Below are 21,031 nucleotides of genomic sequence, written 5' to 3'. Positions count from 1 at the left end.
GCTCGTCTTGCTCGTCCTGTCTATACTCTGTACATCACTTGCTTGATTACGGTGTTGGAACCTACACCGAAACGTTGCTCCTAATTGTTATAAAGAAGATGTTCTTTCATATATCTTATCCTTACCTAGTACTCCAACTTCTAAATGCCTATCAATGAAGTAACTTAATCCTCACGCGCATGTCATTGGTTTGTCGCATTTTCGCCCATGACATTGATAATTTACGAACCTATCCTGACGAAAGTGAACAGTAGCTATGTGTGTCGAATGTATCCAACAAGTATCACATGATGAAAATGGAGTTCTGTGTATGACAGCAAAGCAGCTAGCGAAGCAATTCAATCAGTATCAAGTGTTCCACTGCCAAAGCCACCGTTTAGATACATCCAGTCTCAAGGTCTTTCAATTGTACCGGTCGAAAATAGGCATATTTTCAATTGCAATATATTTCGGTTTCCGTGAAGAGTAGGGAACGAGCTGATGTGGAAATATCCCCAGCATTCTTCAATGCCGTTTTGCGGGAACATGAGAAATCACAAAGGGGCGTTAATGTATAACCAAAACGTGAAATGAACGTTAATGTGACTCTACGATATGGGACCGTTCAAACATCCTTGGTGAACACAACCTTCATGAAAGCTGGCAGACTGTTTGCATTGACGAACTCTGTATTGGCGTATCTAACATTTACCTACCCAATTACGATCCTCCTCTAAACATGCCCGTAGGTCTTGTTGGAACTATCAGTTTGGCTCATTACTCGTTTTAAGCTCACCTGATTTAGTCATCTTCTGTAATATGCGTTTAAGAACAGTATGACTACATTTAAATGGCAGTATCCTCGATTATCCAGAATAAAATGACACCAACTATCTATCTATTACGATAATGACCCTTTACCAAATCGCTACCAAGTTTCATTTTGAGTCACTTTTGCTGCTAAAATAACCTTCCAATCATTTCAAACTTATGTGTAACAGATATGCTTGGATGGTACTAATAAATAAATTTATATCGTGACGTCTCTTCCCAGCCGAAAATATGGTTGCGAATTGTTTCTGTGTATTTATCATAATACAATGGAGAAAGTCGACATATTGGAACTGACGAATACTTATATGGCCAGACCGTCACCAGTGTTTAGCATTATTAGTTATGATAAGTTCTCAGCACTCAGCAATATTACAGCTATATGACGGCGGTCTGTAAATAATCAAGTCTGGACAAGCAGTCCAGTGATTAACATCATGAGCATCGATCCACGCAATTGGGATACGATGACATGCATCAACCAAGTCAGCGAGCCTGACCAACCCATCCTGTTTATCTCCTCTTACGACAATCATAGTCGCTTCTTACGACAAGCAGGGGTTGCTGAAGACCTATTCTAACCCGGATTTTCACGGGTCAGATATGATACTGAAACATCTGTCCGAACCTTGATGTGAGATGATGTTATTCCAAATATTAAGTTTCCATGGTAAAATATATAGTTTATCTGTATATATCGTGCAATATTCACAGCACATTTATGTCGGTAACTTCCAATAATATGCAGTACAAGTGATCGGATTGCAAGCAAAACAGATACAAGAAACACATAGTCAGTCTGTAACGAATTGCCGGATGTGCACCAGCCCTGCCTTTGTGAAGACTACTGCTGGAACTACTGGAAGACCGGATTGATATATTTCGAGATTAAGTGTCTCCGTTCTGACGATCATTACAGAACTGTAATGTTCTTAGAGTAATGATACATGTCATCCTGATATTGCCATAATTTATACAAATCAATAAGAAGAGCAGTGTATCTTGATGAAGGTGAGCGCAGGGAGAGGATAGAGTTTTTCAGGGTTCCCCCAAGACTCCAATATCTGAGAGTCACCTTGACTCAGCCTATATATTTTTGGGAGTCAAAAATATTTTTTGGGAGTCAAATGTTTTATTGTATGATTAATGAAATTTAAAGTGTTCACTGTTAATGTTACACTTAAAGTTAAGTATCTTTTAAATATTATATGTCTTTAGTTTAAGTTAACAAGTGCTAATTAATGTTCTCAGCTGATTGTACTACAGAGAAATAAAGGATATATGAATGAAAAACAATTTTTTTTGGTTTTAATTTTTTCACAATCTTTAATTACTGCACAGCTCATGAAACAATTTACAGTGACACTAATACAGGATGAATAAATAACATCAGTCTCAACTGTGAGACATAATTTTTAATCATGGATGGATATTAAAATACATTTCATGTCAGATTATAATTTAATACCACTAACTCATTTACATCTTTTATCTAGTTAACTTGTATTATCTATCAACAGTGAAGTTGAACTGAAGAATTGTGAACACTTGTAATATTTTCTGGTTGAATACAGTTTATTAGCAACAACAAACACGCCCAAAGCTTTACATTTCGTACATACCATATTTATTCGTGTATAATACGCACCCCTAATTATGGGCAATTAAATCCTGAAAAAAATATCTCTCGTGTATAATACGCAGACTTTTCTTCAGTCTCATTTCAGGCTGTCATGATCCGCCATCGGAAATAGCATAACAAATCTGAATTGAATTACGCAGGTTAATCCTGTTGTTACATCTGGTAATAAAAATGTGTTCTCTGTAAATCTGACCTTATGTTTGTCATCTATTTTATAAATTTTATTTAAAATTTCATTCAATAATGTTTACATAAATTTCGGCAAAAACATGTGTCCCTCCGATACTTACAACTTCCGTTTACCCCCGTTCCATAGGTTCCGCTTATCCACATACTGTGACCGTGCCAAATCACATTTATCATCGCAACTATGATAATATTTTCTTCTGTTTCATTTTTACGAGTCTACACATGTAGATAAACATATGTCATGGTTAACTTTTAGTGAGAAAATATGCCGAAACGTGAAAAACCTTGTCCATTTGCGGAGTTTTCCTTTGTTTACATCATGTGCTGTCATCGAAGAGTGTGAGAGTTACGTTCACTTTGATGAATAAATATGTATACCTCACAGTCGCAGAGTTTTAGTAGCATATCAATATAATTATGCAAAACAATATGTAAAGCCCCTGGCTGTTCTGATTTTAGCGTTTGTTTTAAAAAGAGAGAAACGTCTGGTCATGTGACAGGCTATGCAAATTAGCCCTTGGCAGTGGTGTTATGCGAAGTTATGTTACTTCTAAAAACGACAATTAATTAAAAACTAGACGTAAATTGTAAGACGTTTGCATATATTGTCTTCAGAAAATGTTTATAAATTAAGTTCAGGTGAGTAGTTGTAATATTTTTATTCCAAAGCTGGTAAACAACAACATAGATATTTTGAAATTGCGTCAGTCATGACGCAGTCATTTATTTCTGGACGTATTATTCCTTAATTGAGAGTCATATACGCAAGAATTCTGCGTCAGAGGAAACCCTGGTTTTTAGAGTACAATGTTAGAGAACCTACTTTCAATGTTCAGATCACATAAATGTCTTGGGCCCCGTTCCACAAAGCGATCTTAGAGCTACTTTGATCGTAAGCCTATGATAAAGTATGGGAGTTACGACCACCTTAGCATTAAGATCGCATTGTGGAACGGGTTCCTGGTGTTGTCAAATCCTTTGATTGTGTTTGAATTTGCTCAATCATCTAAGGACAATAGTAAAGTTCCTGTTTTGGATTAGATGAGATGGCATGTTTATTGATGGTAAAAGACCTCTTTATATCGTCAATTGTTTGTGCCAAATTGTGATATAAAGGTAATATTGATAGCGAATTTCAGTTACAGCAACGAAATCATCTCGAATAATCTTGTGCTAAACCCAAATAATATGCCATACGAATGCCGGGATGCTAAAACCTTGAGACTATGAACTTGCATGTATTTTACTAAGTATTTGAATTCCCCAAGGGAAAAGAAGATTCATAAATTTATAAATATTTGAATGATATGGGCCAGACATGTCACCTCTCTTGAACCGACGGCGCATTGTCCTAGAATGCAAAGGGATGTTTCTTCAATTCGTTTTCTTTCACAATTACGCAAGCACAGTAACAAAATATACACGTAGTTAGTTGCGGTGAGTTTGCCTCATGTGTAAGATCACATGGATTCTATTTTTGGCCCTCTTCTGACATATGATCTCGCAGATAATCTGTGTATCTAAGTGAAAGGGTGTTTAAGCAGGTCTCAGAAATATTGCCCTCAACATATTGCTCACATAATTCTGAACCGATTTAAAACATAAGAGACAAAAAAATATTTGGCTCATTGAATTGAATTCAATGAATTCATTTGTCTACATTTGTGATTTGTGTAAACTTTGTATCTTCTTGCGTTGTCCGTCCGCCCATGTTTTCTGGTGCAAAATCGCTTGACCGGACCGGTATTAAAAAAACCCCTTTCGTGTTGCTATGATGGCCATGGCTTGTTATAATTGCCCCTGAATGGTTTCGTCCGGATTGTTATTGATTCAATATTCCTTGTTTCAAGACCGGGTACTTTATACATGTCTCTACATTCCTGATATGGTATTGGTCGGTACCACTTTCACAATCGCAAAACATCGGTCAAATGTCAGTCAGGGTGCTATATTATTATAATGTTATTGTATCAATTCAGTTAATATCTAGACGATGACCTGTTCAGTTGCATATCCAGTCGCCCTTAGGGATTCCAGGTTGGAGTATGTGGCCGGTAAGAGAGGCTTTTCGAGAGAAACCTTGTTCTTTATTCAGTGATCTACATGTATATTATGAACGACGATCCACGCAGTCGGGGTACGATGACACGAAATCAACAAAATCACCCAGCCTGACCTATCCATTTGGTTGCGTCTTACGACCAGCGTAGGTTTCTGGGGGCCTATTCTAAGCACGAATCCCCATGGGGTGCCTTTCGTAAACAGGCGACTTAATATAGCCGTGGATTTAAACTTTGAATGAACTGATGATTATGAATATTATTCCTGCTGTGTGGATTGTATGGTTTGTGCATACAGTCCAGGCAAATCACACCATCCCCATGTGTGTCATTGTGTGAAAGTATTGTATTGGGGTAGCCTAGTGGTTAAAAAGTTAGCACCTCACGCCTCACGTCCGGGTTTGATTCCCACATACAACGTATCAAACCCATTTTCGGTGTCCCCCGCCGAGAAATTACTGGAATATTGCTAAAAGCGGCGCAAAATCATATTCACTCAGTATGAAAAATTAAAACAATATAAATATTATCACATAAAAAAAATGAAACATCTTCTTGGATGATCTGAAAACTCCCTGAGGAGTATATTTTTGTTTTATAATTCGCATTTAAAAAGAAGAAGAAGTATAAACAGGTGTGTAGAGGAAGGCACAGTTACATTGTCATGAAGCGAAGTACAGTTACGGTAAGATACTTAAGAAGCGATTGGCGATGACACAATAGTTACCAATCTAAATATAATACTCCCCGTATTATAGTACTGACATATTAAACTTTTCGTATAACATAACAATATATCTAATTAATATGAAACGCAGATTAAATTCAGTATACATTTACTTTTAGAAAATTAAATGAAAGAAAGGTTTTGTTTTCAAGAACCATTTTATTTTCGCAACAAAACATCAACCAACGATTTGATAGCCTTGCCGATTTATAGCTGCGCATTTCTTTCTTTCAGCCTCTTTTACCATTACCCGTGGTTCCTTAAAAACCATAACCTTCTGTTTTGTCGGAAATTTCTTTTGATATTTCGGCCATTTAGGCAATGTTCCCATGCTATTCGGGTTTCCATATTTGGCAAAGTTTGTCCAGTAGCCAATCATAGTAGAAGACAGTTTCTCATCTCCGGAAGTGACCTCATATCCAATCAATCGAGGCGTATCATAGAGGAAGGGCAAGTCAACCCCGTGACAGGCCTTGTTAACACAGTGGGTAGCCCTTCCCCATGCATCTATCGATAATGGCTGCTCAAAGCGATAAAACCAAACGTTTTTGGATGAGGATAAAATGTCCGCAAACAATTTACTGGGGCATAAAAACATGAAATCTGTGATGACTTCCGATAAAGCTGTGCGCGCATCGCCCCGGACTGTATAATGGTTGGCAATTGCTGAGCTGTTCGGAATGAACATGTTGAGGAAAAATGAAAACAAAAAATTCGGAATTCCGTGTGGTACTGCACCATAAACATATGCAATGCCTTCGTCTGAGGTCGTGCCTATAATAACGTCTTTGTCAATTGAGGTAGTTGCTAAAATTGACAATAAATTCCCTGAAATATTTTTCCCGTCAATAACAGGTCCCCATGCCTGAAACTGCATAGCGGAATTATCGGATATTTGATCTTTTGGTGTAGACCTTTGAGCGTGTAAAACTTCAGCAGCCGATTTCGATTGAAAACAGTGTGCATCTCTGACATTGCAACCGAGCTGTCTGGCAAACAGGTGAACTTGTCTCTCCGCTTCTGTTGCGTTTCTGAAGGGCAAGGCGATGGGTGAACTTTGAATTATTGCGCGTTGAAAGTAGTTCGCGACTGACGGAGAAACTAGATGAACACACACTGATTGGGCACCAGCGCTTTGTCCAAATATGGTAATCTGAAATACAGAAGAGAGAGTTCAGTGTTTCGATCCCAAGAATATGGATTCATCTGTAGAAGTACAAAACTAGCTACAAAACATCATTTTCCAGAGGGAAGGGAGTTAACTGAGTGTAAAAGTCCTGTTTCCACCCTTGCCAAACTAGGCAGGAATTATATAGTTATATTTTGGCTGGACTAACGAATCTTTACATAGTCCAATCACATTCGCGTATCGAAATAGCCATCCGGTTCGTAAACAACATGGTTGTCAACGGTCCGTCGACTGCAGGATTAGCAATGCAGGTGTACAGTCAACTGGGCGTCGACAGATAATTTCTTTATCTTTTCATGTTTTTATCGATTTGCTCAAATGATTCGAGCACTTCGCGAGGTAAGACCCGTTTTATTACAACATAGATCTTGATTATGTTTGAAGCAAATGCAAGTGATATGATAGGTGGAATTTGATTGGTCAATAGGAGGGGCATACAAGGGACATAACTCGTAATAGACACTGGTGGCGCTACGATCAAACCTGGAAATTCCAGCTTAGTGCAGCAAGGGTGGAAACAGGATTTTTGTTGCCAGGTGACACCCTTGCCTTGGGAAGATGACAAAACATTGTATTTTTAAATATGACGCATGTCATACATGACCCTCACCTTGCTGTTGTCGCCACCGAAAGCCCGGATGTTATCATGAACCCACTTCAGAGCTAACTGTTGATCAAGCAGGCCGTAATTGCCCCCAACGACTTCGCCATCCACTACTCGAGGTAGAAAACCAAACGCCCCTGAAACAGTTATCATACACTGAAGAAAGTGTCATATTTGTCATACTCTACACTAGCATTATTCCAGCTATATGAGGGGCGGTCATGTAGCCTAGTGGTTAAAGAGTTCGCTCATCACGCCGAAGACCCGGGTTCGATTCCCGACATGGGTACAATGTATGAAGCCCATTTCTGGTGTCCCCCGCCGTGATATTGCTGGAATATTGCTAAAAGCGGCGTAAAATCAAATTCACTCACTCACTCCAGCTATATGACGTCGGTCTGTAAAGAATCAAGTCGACCAGACAATCCAGTGATTGATACTATGAGCAAAGATCTACTCCGTTGGGATACGATGATACGCAATAATGCAAGTCACTGACTAACCGATCTAGTTAATCGCCTCTTATGACTAGCTAAAGAAAATAAATTGAGCCTCTTAGAAATACTACTTTACGCATACATCGACCCGAAATTTCACAATGTGGTATAAACCCATTTTATATAACAGTGGCATCATGTGGATGAGGTTCTGACTGTCCTGTTTATGATGGACCCTGTATCGATCTGATTCACGCCGAATGTACAGTCAGAATAAAAGCTATGGGAGAGATAACGATTTTTTCCCGCGGATACTGTCAGTGCGCACACCAGATGTTGCCTGAGGTGTGATAGCACTTACATAGATGCAAACATAGTATTAAATAAATATACATTTTGTTATTATGGGTGTTTTTATTGGCGAGCATTCAAGCGTAAACACATGCACTTACATAGATCCAAACATAGTACAGTAAACTACGGTTATAACGAACTCAAAGGGACCACAGGTTTTAGTTCGTTATAACCGTAATTCGTTATAAGCATATATACAGCATATATACTAGTATATATAGCAAATGGCAGGGACCTAAAAACCAGTTCGTTATATCCGCCAGTTCGTTATAAGCGTGTTCGTTATAACAGTAGTTTACTGTATTGAATAAATATACATTTTGTTGTCATAGGTGTTTTTATTGGCGTGCATTCAAGCGTAAAAACAAATCTAGTAACCACTTTTTGTCCTTTTTGTTTGTTTAACGCTGCACTCAGCATATATTCCAGCTATATGACGGCGAGCTGTAAATGGACCAGACCAGTCAAATCAGTGATTACATCATGAGCATCGAAACGTAATTTCGTAATTAACTACGTAATTGGGTTGCGATGACATACATTCAACAAAGTCACAGAACCTGACCACCCAATCCATTTAGTCGTCTCTTACGACAAGCGGGGCGGTCGGGTAGCCTTGTGGTTTAAGCGTTCGCTCGTCAAGCTGAAGACCCGGGTTCGATTCCCGACATGGGTACAATGTGTGAAGCCCATTTCTGGTACTCACACTTACGACAAGCATAGGTTACCGGAACCAAAATTATTACCCGAAATCTCACGGGTCTACCATTAAGTTTGTTTCGCAACGATTCAAGTGACAGTATATGCTTCGCTCTTTGCTCCAAAACATACAACAGTTTGCTCGGAAAAAAATATCGCTTATTAATGGTAATTAATTTTTTATGGTACAACCTGATTTAATATAGTTTGCCTATATAATTATAACCTACATGTTATTCACATTACCCATTAGAGATAAAAAATAAAAACTCTCTATACAGCAATATTTCATCTACGTCACTGCGGCCTGATAATAATCATAGACAGGCCAACCGGTCGTTGACAGCTTGATTTAACGTCCCTAGTCGAGGTACGATGACACCCAATCAATACAACTCGATCTCTCTGTACTCGGAACCTTGGCAAGTAAGGGGTACTAGGGACTGAAACTTTACCACGGCAAGGCAATTTATCGCTTTATCTTGAACGGGAGAGGTAGAGCGTGGTTTTAAGCTACGTAATATTCAAGCAATATCATTGCATGGATTAGATTTCAGACAGAGTTAGAATAGGTCCCCAGGATCCTATACAGGTTGTAACCTATGCTGGTTGTAAAAGCCTACCAAATGAATCGTATGGTCAGGCTTGGTGACTTTGTTGATTGGAGTCTTCGTACCTTGACGGTGATATCGATCACAGGCCGCCGTCATATTGCTTGAATATTGCTGAGAGCAGCGTTAAACAACAAACACACGGGCACACAATTAGCTCATTGAGGACTCGAGGTTTTCGACATGCTAGACGATCGTTTGAACTATTAGGCTACCCCAAAGTTGTGTCAGTAAGACCAGCTTCATTTTTTATGTGTTTCTCATCTCGAACCTCAAACAGCAAGAGAGCAGGCAGGCAAAAAAATGAAAATAAAACACTAATTCACAAATGTGTTATTTTGGGAAATATTAAAATTTAAAACACATGCTTGCGATAGCTTTGCTTCGAAAATGATTTTTTAATAAAAAATAATTGAAGAAAGATCAAGCTGACCTGTTTTTTTTGTGTGTGTATTGGTAATAGCAGTAATATTTTTATCACATCGGGCATAAATTTCCACCACGGTGGGTGAAATTTTCATAAAAAAACCACTTTTTTTTATTATTTCACGTCAGAATACAAATTCAGGGCGGGCAGGGGATGGGAAACACAGAAACAGATACGGACAGACTAATATGAAAATATACATACCTAATCTGTAGTTGAGTGTCACTAATATAACATTTCCCTTCTTGACAAACACATCGCCGTTGAATAAAGGTGAGCTTCCCGAGTAAGACAGGAAATCCCCACCGTGAATGAACACCATGACAGCAAACCCCGACCCCCCGGGACTACCCCGGGGCACGTACACGTTCAGGCTCAAGCAGTCCTCAGACATCTGCATTTACAGAATCGAGAGGAATGAATGGCTAATGATTTTGAATCGATCAGCGCAAATTAGGTATATTTAAGCCTCATACATAAAGAAAATCAATTAATCTGAAATAAATCGGTATAAATACACACAGTTGGCTCATAAATACCTTGAGAACCGTTTTTTCAGAAGCTGCAACAGAAATACGAGAATGCCTAACGCTCGGTTTTTACAGCCGCTTCGAGTAAATGTATATTTTGCACTCGGTTGCTGGTAGCGAAGAATTTCATTAAGATAACATTAACAATTGCCCTGATACGACACCTGTCTGCGTGAACATCTGAAAAAAACTCCATGTGGGGTCGGGTTACGTGAACCCTGAGATAACTGACAGTCCAATCTAAATGTAGGATGTCTAGGTTCTTAATACGATTTATATTTCTTCACTACCCTGATATGGGCAATTTCTTCACAAAAGAAAACAGACAGGAAACGAACAAACATAGAAAAGCATAGGCTATTGGGTTTACGCAGCTCAAAAACGACACTGTCAGGATATATAACATATCCACAATATTACAGCGCCGCTTTAATATACTTCATGCGGAACTGCCCGTGAATATTCATTTTCGAGACCAAAAAATCAACTTTGATGCTCTGAATGCCTCATTTATACCAATAGGTTATAAGCCTCGATGCTGATTGGCTGAGTTGGATGTTCACCGACGGGGTACCCAATAGAGGGTTTGTCCGATGTGAGTGAGTATGGTTTTACGCCGCTTTTAGCAATATTCCAGCAATACCATGGCCCATCACGGAGCGAGAGGTATCACATTGGAGTGAATGTTCTGATTTTAATGAGGTTGTAAGGTGAGGTGAAATGTGGTTTAACATGTGGGTGGGTAGCTGCTTGAACTACTCCGGACTTAATACTGCTAGTCCACGGAGATACAATGCAGCAGTTTAACAAGGTGAGGTGAAATGGGGTATACTGACCCCGAGCCGACCAGTCCTTGTTTTAGCCCCTTAATGCCGAGCGCCAGACAGGGTAACAACAAGTACCATCTTTTAACGTCTTTTGGTATGACGCGGTCGGGGATCGAACCCCGAACCTTCCGCTCTCCGGGCTGACGCTCTACCACTAGACCACGGAGGCGGTCCACTTTATCAAGCATACATAAGAGAAAACTGACTCTGGGCTCCAGCCCCAGGCTGGACGCGGACAGGGGATCGAACCACCGGCCGTCAACTGTCCGGACAGACGCTCTACCCACTAGACAGCAATGTTGTACTCAAGTACATTTACCTGGGTAAGACACAGATGGGGCGGGGAGGTGGGGCAGTCTTGGTAGCACATAGGCCCCACTCGTGTAGCTTTGACCGGTCGTCTCCATGGGGGTAGAGGCGTTGGTGCCTCGAACCTGTAACAAAAAAAGATAAAATCGGCTTCGTTTTGATCCTGCAAGGGCTCTTGGACTACGATCAACGCAGCGATCCTAGAGGTGCAACTATGTTAAAGTGTGGGAATTACCATCACCTTAAAGCTAAGACAGCTTTGTGCAACGGGGCGCAGGACTTTCAGCGAGAGAGTTCCCGTAATTTCCCATCCCTCAACACTGAACCATTATGATGACGTCATGTTGTTGCAATTGATTCGGAAACAAGAACTCGCTGGCCATTCATTCTTGGCAAGGAAAGCTGACGCAACGATAGATGACTATGCAGAACTATAGAGACATTATACATCAACCATAACATGGCTTAAGTCGGAGAAATCACTGGAACCTGTTGATTCCAGAAGAAGAATCAACTCACCAGTTCGGGGATCGTGGATTCAGCAGAAGGATTCAACAGATTCTCATGGTTTTTCCATTACAAAATGATATCACAACTGGCTTCAAAAGAAAGCATAAGCTTGAAAATTGGATTGACCAAAACATTACAAAACACCACTAGGCTGAAAACAGTCGCTAAAAAATGAAAGCTATAATCCCAAGACATAACTCTGATACCGATATAAAATACATCACCATCGCATAACCATTTCTTATTTTTTCAATTTTAGCCACCATCAAACATGGGTGTATACTTTCTTGTGCCCGGCAGTTTATGTGTAGAAAAATTAAGTACCGACCATGGATATAAAAGTAATAATACTTTGTTCCTGAAAATATTGGAAAAATATATTTTCCTCTCGATCACCTTATCTCGGCTTTTGATTCTATGGCATCACCTATCTTGTTTTATGGTTCAGAAATATGGGGATACGAAAATTTACAAATTATTGAGCGTGTTCATTTAATTTTTTTTTAAATTTGCTACTGGATTAAGAGCATCAACTCCAATCCCTAGTTAGAATGGATTAAAACTATATTAAATAACTGTGGACTAACACACATAGTCTATCTCCCTATCACCTGTAATACCACATGGCTGGTTGCTTAGGTAGGCCAGGTATTACAGGATCCATTCCTACAAGAATTGGGATGCATTATGGCATTGAGCAGTAAATGTTACTGTTATGAGTATCTGACAGATAAAAACAAAATTTGAAAGAAACCTTTTAAAAACAAAATATATGTATATTACAATCGTAATATTCAGAACATGTAACCATCATTTACAAATTGAAATACCGTTGGAATAATGTAAAGCAAGGTGATCGTGCATGTGAACTGTGCAACTCTCCTTCAGTTGCAGACGAATTTCATTATCTGTTTAGATGCCAGGCTCTGTCAAAACATAGACTTGTATACTTAAAAATTGCTTACCAAAATAATTGGACTAATTTGTATACATTTTAAGAGGTTATTGTCCAGTCAAAACACTAGAGATCTTAAGAACCTATTGAGATTTATTGATGAAATATTTAAAGCAGTAAGAAAACACAAAACAGAAAATATATTATATATCCATGCATGACATACTGCCATCCTGTCACATATTAATACTCTATGTGTACATGCTTATTCTTTATAAAAAAATAAACTGTTCTGTTCTGTTATACCACGACAACAATTAGTGAGTGAGTGAGTGAGTGAGTTTGGTTTAACGCCGCTTTTAACAGTATTCCAGTTATATCACGGCGTGTCAGCTTAATGTGGGAGGAAAGTCCGAAGTGATGCAGGTCTCAGACGTTTACCACTTTGGTTAAACCCACGGGCACATGATTTAGAGATTGGGGGTTAAAACATATGTATATAGTAGTCAGAGGGGAATCATCCTGATTAAGAAAATGTAAGAACACAATAAAAATGATAAAAAACGACGAAAGAAATTAACATACCTTTTTGCCGTGCCATATGCTATTCCCAAATATTGTTTGCTGTTAGCTGTGCTTAAGCCTCGCACGGGGCCGGACCCTGTGTAAACAATTTCTGTCGAAATTTCAAGTAGAAGAGCATTTTGAAATGCAAAAATTGCTAAAGCCAACACAAAAAGTATCAAGTTCATTGTTAATTGCACGAGGTACGGCGATAGTTTCGGAGACGTATCTGCAGGTCTGTTAACTCAGCGACGGAAGGTAAACAGATGTGTTTCACACCACTATATATGTACAGACCCGGGGGTTGTATCAAAACGTCATGAGTTAATTACGGGCTCAGGGTGGTGGTGTGATTTCAACACTGAGCTAAGTATCAACATACTTTAATTCATTAAACCATCGTCAAAGTCGACAATGTCACTTTGATATGATCAAACCCTGTTTGAAATGGTATAACTTGTTACCATAAAAGCGAGTACTCTAATCACGACAATTAACGTATTCAGCATCGTGCTTCTGGACTTTACGACATGTGTGTTTGTTGAGGGCGATGATTGCGTATGTCTGGAGTGTGAATTAGCAGGAAGTACTGACATCTGTTTAGGAAGGTTTGACCGATTTTATCACAAGCCAATCAGAATACATGGAGCGAAACTTTAGCCAGGCTATTGGGGTGCGTATTTTACAGTGAGTCTAATAAATGACGTCATTGACTTCTGGTTCAAAGACAAATACCGGCACTTTTAAAATCAACTATCCCCCGTTTGTTGTGGTTTAAAATCTGTAATGAATGCTTAACAATGTAGAAATGTTTAATGTTAATACGTTTGTGAACGCTGAGTACATTGTAATCATGTATACGTCCACTATACAAAGATAATGTGAGGTGAAATGGGGTTTAACGTCGCGTCCAAGATTATTGCACTTATATAGCGACGTGCATGCACGTGTGTGTGTGTGTGTGTGGCTGCCTTTACTAGTCCGGACTGATGCCGATTTATAGTGCTAGCTCACTGAGATACCATGCCGCAGTTTAACATGAATACCCCACTCAGACACAGTATACTGACTCCGAGCCGACCAGTCCTTGTTTTAGCCCATTAATGCCGAGCGCCAAACAGGGTAACATCAAGTACCATCTTTTAACGTCTTTTTGTATGACGCGGTCGGGGATCGAACCCCGAACCTTCCGCTCTCCGGGCGGGCGCTCTACCACTAGACCACGGAGGCGGTCTACAAAGATAATGATTCCTTTGGCGACATACACCTAGTTTTCCCCAAGAGGAGGAGGAAGAAAGGGAGACGAGCGAGGTGGCCATATCGTCTAAGGCACCACAATTAGCTTACAGAGTTGCGTCCTTTGGAAATACCAGAAACCTATGATCATGGGTTCGAATCTCGGTTCGCCCCGATCATGTTTCTAGGTTTGTCAGCACCATACTCGTGATTGTGGTAAACATCTGAGACCTGTATCACTTCGGGCTTTCTTCCCACATTAAGCTGACACGCCGTGATATAACTGGAATACAGTTAAAAGCGGCGTTAAACCCAACTCACTCCCCCGTGGGACGACACGTGCCCTAAATAACGAAGTGAACACACCAACAGGTAAGATTTCTGAGAAGAGGGAGTGCACTCCCTGACGCTTTCAGTGAGTACAACCGTCCCATCCCATTTCGGTGTGCAGTGTGACAAATTTGTCCGGAATTTAGTTCGTTAAAACTTTAACCCGGATATCAAAGGTCCGGGTCGAGACTCATCAAAATTGGACGGCAAAAGTAATTATACGACCATGTTTGATGCTGGCTAAGAATAAAACTAACAAAATTGCGTTTCGATGATGATGTATTTGATTCGGTTATCATCAATGTGGTTTGACCTTCAGTCTGCGACCACCTCCGTGGTCTAGAGGTAGAGCGTCCGACGGAGAGCAGAAGGTCCGGAGTTCGATCCCCGACCGCGTCATACCAAAAGACGTTAAAAGATGGTACTTGTTGTTACCCTGTCTGACGCACGGCATTAAGGGGCTAAAGCAAGGACTGGTCGGCTCGGAGTCAGTATACTGTGTCTGAGTGGGGTATTCATGTTAAACTGCGGCATGGTATAAATCGGCACTATGAATCGGCATCAGTCTGGACTAGTACAAGCAGCCACACACACGTGCATGCACGTCGCTATGAAAGTGCAATGATCTTGGACGCGATGTTAAACCCAATTTCACCTCACCTCACCTTCAGTCTGCACTGTTTCGGCGACTCTTCAGCCGAGTAGCGTAGTGATAACTTTTGTAATGTTTTTGTAAAATCTAATTTCATAGTGTACACTTTCATTTTCCCGGCAGTTTAAATAGGAGTGAGTGAGTGTGGTTTTACGCCGCTTTTAGCAATATTCCAGCAATATCACGGCGGGGCACTCCAGAAATGGGCTTTACACATTGTATCCATGTCGGGAATCGAACCCGGGTCATCGGCGTGACGGGCGAACGCTTTAACCACTAGGCTACCCGAGAGGAAAATCAACATGGAACTTAAGAGGTGATAACCCACCAAGCACAATCGATACATGAATTTTTCTTACACTGAAATAGATATTCCATGGGTAATATTTTATTCAATATAGAAACAATCTCATTAAAATCAAAGCTTAGTTTTCGCTACTGCAAAACAAAGATCTGAAGACATCCCATTACGGGTGACGTCAGAACGACCTTTCGCGAACTTTGACCGACCAATGAAATGACTGACAAGAAATGGACATTAGCCAATCAGAAGGCAGCTTTCTCGAGCTTCACGATACTAGTTTCAAACTGGCGACTACGCTTCGAAACATATTTTGACGTATGTTCGATTAAATCTTTTAAAACTGATCAAAGAACATTCTGGAATGGCTTATAAATGGCCTAAATTGTATGGATATAATCATAAAACGCGTAACTGTCGTTCGGAATGCCCTCTATTAAATATTTCGAGGTTGCACATTCCGACTGTCACTTTCATGATCTGGTAAGCGACGCTCTGACTGGTTGGATGGAAGGTCGTTTAGACGTGACCTGTAATGGGATGTCCTCAGATCTTTGTTTAGCGGTAGCGAGAACTAAGATCTGATTTTAATGAGATTGATATAGAAAAAGAACAAGAGACACCAACTCGCTCGAATGTGTACTTTACTAAGAAAGTGTTACCCCAGATATAATATTTGTTACAACTGACCACTTTCTTAAATGGCATTGTGTATTCATTTGTGTTTGTACTGATGAAACGGTAAACATGACATCAGGTTCCAGTGTCCCGCCATATTATTTGGATTCCGTGCAAATAACTTTATGATCAATCAACTTCATCAGGAGATATTTATATCTCAAGTTGAAACAACAACCATATTGTTTTAAATAATATTCTCGCGGATATAATAAAAGTTGAAACATTCTTAGCATTTCAGGGGGCCACGGGTGGCCAAGTCGTCTAAGGCGCCGCAATTCGTTGTGAAACCTATGATCATGGGTTCGAATCCCGGTTCGCCCCGATTGTGTTTCTAGGTTTGTCAGCACCATACCCGTGCTCGTGAGTTTCACCGAAGTGGTAAACGTCTCAGACATGCATCACTTTGGGCTTTCCTCCCACATTAAGCTGACACGCCGCGATATAACTGGAATACTGTTAAAAGCGGCGTTAAACCCAACAAAAACTTAGCATTTCAGAATAATAACACAAACAAGAGTCATCAGATAGGTGACATATCCCGCCGGCAGCTGTCTGTAAAGTAACCACAAGTAAATGTGCAATTCTGTGCATGCTGTATGTAATGAGTCAAGAGTTGAATGTTCTTGAAGAAGCATACATTGTTTACCAACAAAAGATCCACATGGTCGCATCCATATGAAATGGAAAGTAAAACAAATGAGTTTCTGTGGTTTTTTTTATGCAATCAAATGACAAATTACAAGAAACAATAACTAAACAAGCGCATAGTCAACGAAGTCATCTATATTCCCCGCCCATTGTAACACCTTATGGTCCCAAACCAGGTAACTGACCCAACATTTTCTCTTAGCCCACGTCAAAATAGCTGCAATGGAAATTCTAAAATAAACATTTTTAAAACTCCTTAATATCAAATGGCACCAGTTCAGTATGTGCTTTATATATAGACATGCAATGTTTGGCAAGAAAATATTTAACAGTTTATTTGTTATACTCCATAAGTGAACCCACCCTATATTAAAACTTAAATCCAACTTGTTGCAATGGAAACATAAAAAATTCTAGAATTCCTAAATAACAAAAGGCACCAGTTCAGTATGTGCCTGGTAGACATGCAAAGTTTTGTAAGAAAGTATTTAACTGTTTTTGAGTTACGTTCCGGAAACAAACACCACCCTTATAGAACTTAAGTCCAACTTGTTGCCATGGAAACGTAAAAAGTAAAAATTTCTAAAATTCCTAAATAGCAAAAGGAACAACTTCAGTATGTGGCTGATAGATTTGCCAAGTTTCGATGAAATACACTGAATTGTTTTAGAGTTCTTCCCCGGAAAAGGAAATGATTACGGACGAACAGACGGACGGACAGACAGACTGGCTGATCGCTATATCCCCCCGCATTATATGCCGGGGGGGGGATAAAAATGACAAAATGTGTGAGCTTATTTGTCTCACTATACATGTTTATGATATAATGTTTACTCAGGATGTTTTGTACAAATATTGTGTACCATGTTCCCTCTATAATGAAATAATAAAAAGAAATCTACCTATCTCAAATTGAACTAGTTATACATGTAAACTGAACTCATACATAATCTATACATAGATATGTTTCGCACTTTGTGGGTCGCGAGGTATCTATAATAATTATTACTGTAGCCGTTTATTGCGGTTTAATGACCCATACAATTTCTTTTTTCTGTTTAAATGTGCCCCAAAGTTCACGTGTTCAGTTTGTACCCTAGTACGCAGTGTGGAAAGAGTATATCATCAATCTTCTGAACCGGATTGGAAGGGATCGTCTCAAAGGTTTTTAATGTGTTTTTTTAGTCCAACCCTTTGAGTCTTATTTATCAAACTCATTAAATACTTTGAAATATACACTGTTATATATTTTTTTTACTTTTGGTAACATGTTTAAACGATAAGTCCACATTATCGCGATTTCGTTAACTGTCCTAACAAGCATTTTTACATGTAACCGATGTAACTTTAGAACTTTAATTGGCTGTCTCCTACCGTAACGCCCACAGGCTGCAGGTGCGGTAATAGTGCTGGGTGCTAATTACATGGTTATATCTCATTAGTTAGACGTCACATTAGTTAGACGTCCCAGTTGTTAGACATTTTTATTTAGGCAAAGGTGAGGTGAAATTGGGTTTAAGGTCGCGTCCAAGATCATTGCACTTATATACCGACGTGCATGTACGTGTGTGTGTTTGTGTGGCTGCTTGTACTAGTCCGGACTAATGCCGATTTATAGTGCTAGCTCACTGAGATACCATGCCGCAGTTTAACATGAATACCCCACTCAGACACAGTATAGACACAATATAGTGACTCCGAGCCGACCAGTCCTTGTTTTAGCCCATTAATGCCGAGTGCCAGACAGGGTAACAACAAGTACCATCTTTTAACGTCTTTTGGTATGACGCGGTCGGGGATCGAACCCCGGACCTTCCGCTCTCCGGGCTGACGCTCTACCACAAGACCACGGAGGCGGTCAATTTAGGCAAAGAGGGAATATACCTACAGGTGTGATGGATCAGTCCTAATTAGATTAAAGTACTGAGTAGGGGTAGGAGACTCACAGTTTAGGGAGTATATATGTTACAATTTCGTTTAGTTAACCTAAATTACCTTACTCTCAGCACAGGTTCAATAGGCATGAGATTAACTATGTAAACTATGGAGTAGCTTAATTGTCTTACTGTATGATCAGTTGAAGGAGTTGAGTTTAGATTATCTACTCATCAAACAAATAAAAATGATCATGGGGTACGTATCATTATCAGTATCGATATGGCTGATTTAAGGAAACAGCGAGTACATCACCTCCCAGTGTGGAAGTCAAAACGTGCAATGGGAAATGTACGACTGTCGGTGACTTTCTTTGCAATCAGTCGGAACATAACCATCCGCCTGAAGATGAAACCAGAGTGAACTTTGTCAGCGATCTGTGTAAAAGAGCGCGAGAAGAAACCACACAGATACAGGCATTGTACGAGGAGCAAGTCACTCAAGTAGATGAAGCCAACATCCCAGCGATGCCGTCATTTCAGAGCGTGAAAAGTGCACTTTACAGGTAAATATCATCCCGTATTTTTGACTTGGTTAGAATTAACTTATTTTAGGTCCGACATAACTTGTTTCGCCCTTGGCCATTTCAAGTTAATGAAATCATTATCAATATTTCATGTAACATATGTGTAACTGTTCCTTTGCTCTCTTTCAGGCATCGTCTCAAGACCATTCCAGCGTGGATCACTAAGTGTCACAAAGTGTTGTTACAAGCTGTATAAAATGTATCAAATGTAAAGTGTCATTAAATGTTAAGTATAATATTAAAGTATCTATTTAAAGCTGCTTTGCTTTGTTTGTCAGATCTTATCTGGACGATTCCATTTTAAGTCTGAGGTAACAAGCATAAGGATTAGTGTGCACTGAACCGTTTAAAGTGTTGTTATAAGCTGTCTGACTATTGGGACGTCTAACTAATGGGAGGACACCAATTACATCTTTCCCCGAAAATGGGTGACCTTTCCATTCGTTTTGGAATGAGGAAGATGTCGAGCTCAAGTGTAACAATCGTTAAAATGAAATAGTTTTATTAAACATTAATAAATATATACAATTACAATTCCTTAAAACAATATAGATACAAAAATAATAGAAATCTATACAATTGTTCAACTTTGAGTATGTTAGGAGGGATGAACATGTCAACGACTAACATCCGTGTGCGAAATCGGTAATAGCGGAAGCGTTCGTAAAATGTCCAACATCGGTTTATATGTTGCTATTAACAAGGAGTGTGCTGCACACCCCCGATTGTGAATGTCTTCAGTTCGTGGACAGGGGACACAGACATGACAGCAGACATCTGGAGGAGACTGGACGATGTCTGACGGGCTATGGCGCTGGTCTCGGGAGGGACAGGAACGCTGGCTTTCTGAAGACGTGAGCGGGAAACTCTCCGCACCATCCGTCTGGCAACACTTCCTCTCTGGAACGATGTGTCTAGTCGTGATCTTTTGGCGGGAGACTCCATCACCATGTCGTCAGACCGATCAGTTAGGGAGAGGTTGAGAGCTTTCTTTGCCATTTCCTGAAGCTGACGGCTTCTAATCTGAAGCTCCTCGTCGCGTTTCTCCAGGGAGCGACGTCTCTTGTTGAGTTGAACCAGGCGATCATTGAGAAGTTTGACTCGAACACACCCTGTAGAAATGTTTGGACTTGATTCCATAATAGCTGTCAGTCACACACGACCAACTGAATCCTTCCTAACAACGTATGAGGGATAAGAGTTAACAGTGAAAATCCTATGACGGTTTATGACGGGAAGACCAAGCTGAATGAGATACGAACACAAATGATGTCTAGGAGTACGAGGTGAATAATTTGTCTCATTCAACTGAAGTGTCTGCTGATGTAACACGCGTAG

At 39.9% G+C, this 21,031-nt stretch overlaps 2 protein-coding genes across 2 annotated transcripts in view; one reads left to right on the top strand and one right to left on the bottom strand.

Annotated features, from left to right (window-relative positions):
- Nucleotides 1-5,584: 5,584 nt before the first annotated feature.
- LOC139458978 (crystal protein-like) lies at nucleotides 5,585-13,627 on the bottom strand. Its single transcript, XM_071240417.1, has 5 exons — nucleotides 13,406-13,627; nucleotides 11,426-11,540; nucleotides 9,954-10,143; nucleotides 7,228-7,358; nucleotides 5,585-6,581 (listed from the first exon to the last, which is right to left on the bottom strand). Exons 1-5 carry the CDS (start codon nucleotides 13,570-13,572, stop codon nucleotides 5,607-5,609), a joined length of 1,578 nt encoding a protein of 525 aa, XP_071096518.1. The 5' UTR covers nucleotides 13,573-13,627; the 3' UTR covers nucleotides 5,585-5,606.
- Nucleotides 13,628-19,275: 5,648 nt separating this feature from the next.
- Nucleotides 19,276-21,031, top strand: part of LOC139458474 (uncharacterized) — a 284,787-nt gene continuing 283,031 nt past the window's right edge. Inside the window, exons 1-2 of the mRNA XM_071239912.1 lie at nucleotides 19,276-19,280; nucleotides 19,430-19,672. Of these exons, the coding sequence (XP_071096013.1) occupies nucleotides 19,276-19,280; nucleotides 19,430-19,672 (248 nt within the window). The remainder of the gene's footprint in view (nucleotides 19,281-19,429; nucleotides 19,673-21,031) is intronic.

Source organism: Haliotis cracherodii, unplaced genomic scaffold (genome assembly GCF_022045235.1).
Source record: "Haliotis cracherodii isolate W230 unplaced genomic scaffold, xgHalCrac1.p SCAF_13, whole genome shotgun sequence".
Lineage (NCBI taxonomy): Eukaryota > Metazoa > Mollusca > Gastropoda > Lepetellida > Haliotidae > Haliotis > Haliotis cracherodii.
The sequence above is the reverse complement of the archived record's forward strand: the minus strand, read 5'-3'. Positions and strand labels throughout refer to the sequence as shown.

What these genes read in the sequence shown, in the direction of transcription:
- LOC139458978 (XM_071240417.1), bottom strand. Translation starts at nt 13,572, where the DNA reads ATGAACTTGATACTTTTTGTGTTGGCTTTAGCAATTTTTGCATTTCAA. An exon ending in GCATATGGCACGGCAAAAAG is followed by an intron (nt 11,541 to 13,405) that starts GTATGTTAATTT and finishes TTTTTGTTACAG; the next exon opens with GTTCGAGGCACCAACGCCTC. An exon ending in CCCATCTGTGTCTTACCCAG is followed by an intron (nt 10,144 to 11,425) that starts GTAAATGTACTT and finishes CTGTAAATGCAG; the next exon opens with ATGTCTGAGGACTGCTTGAG.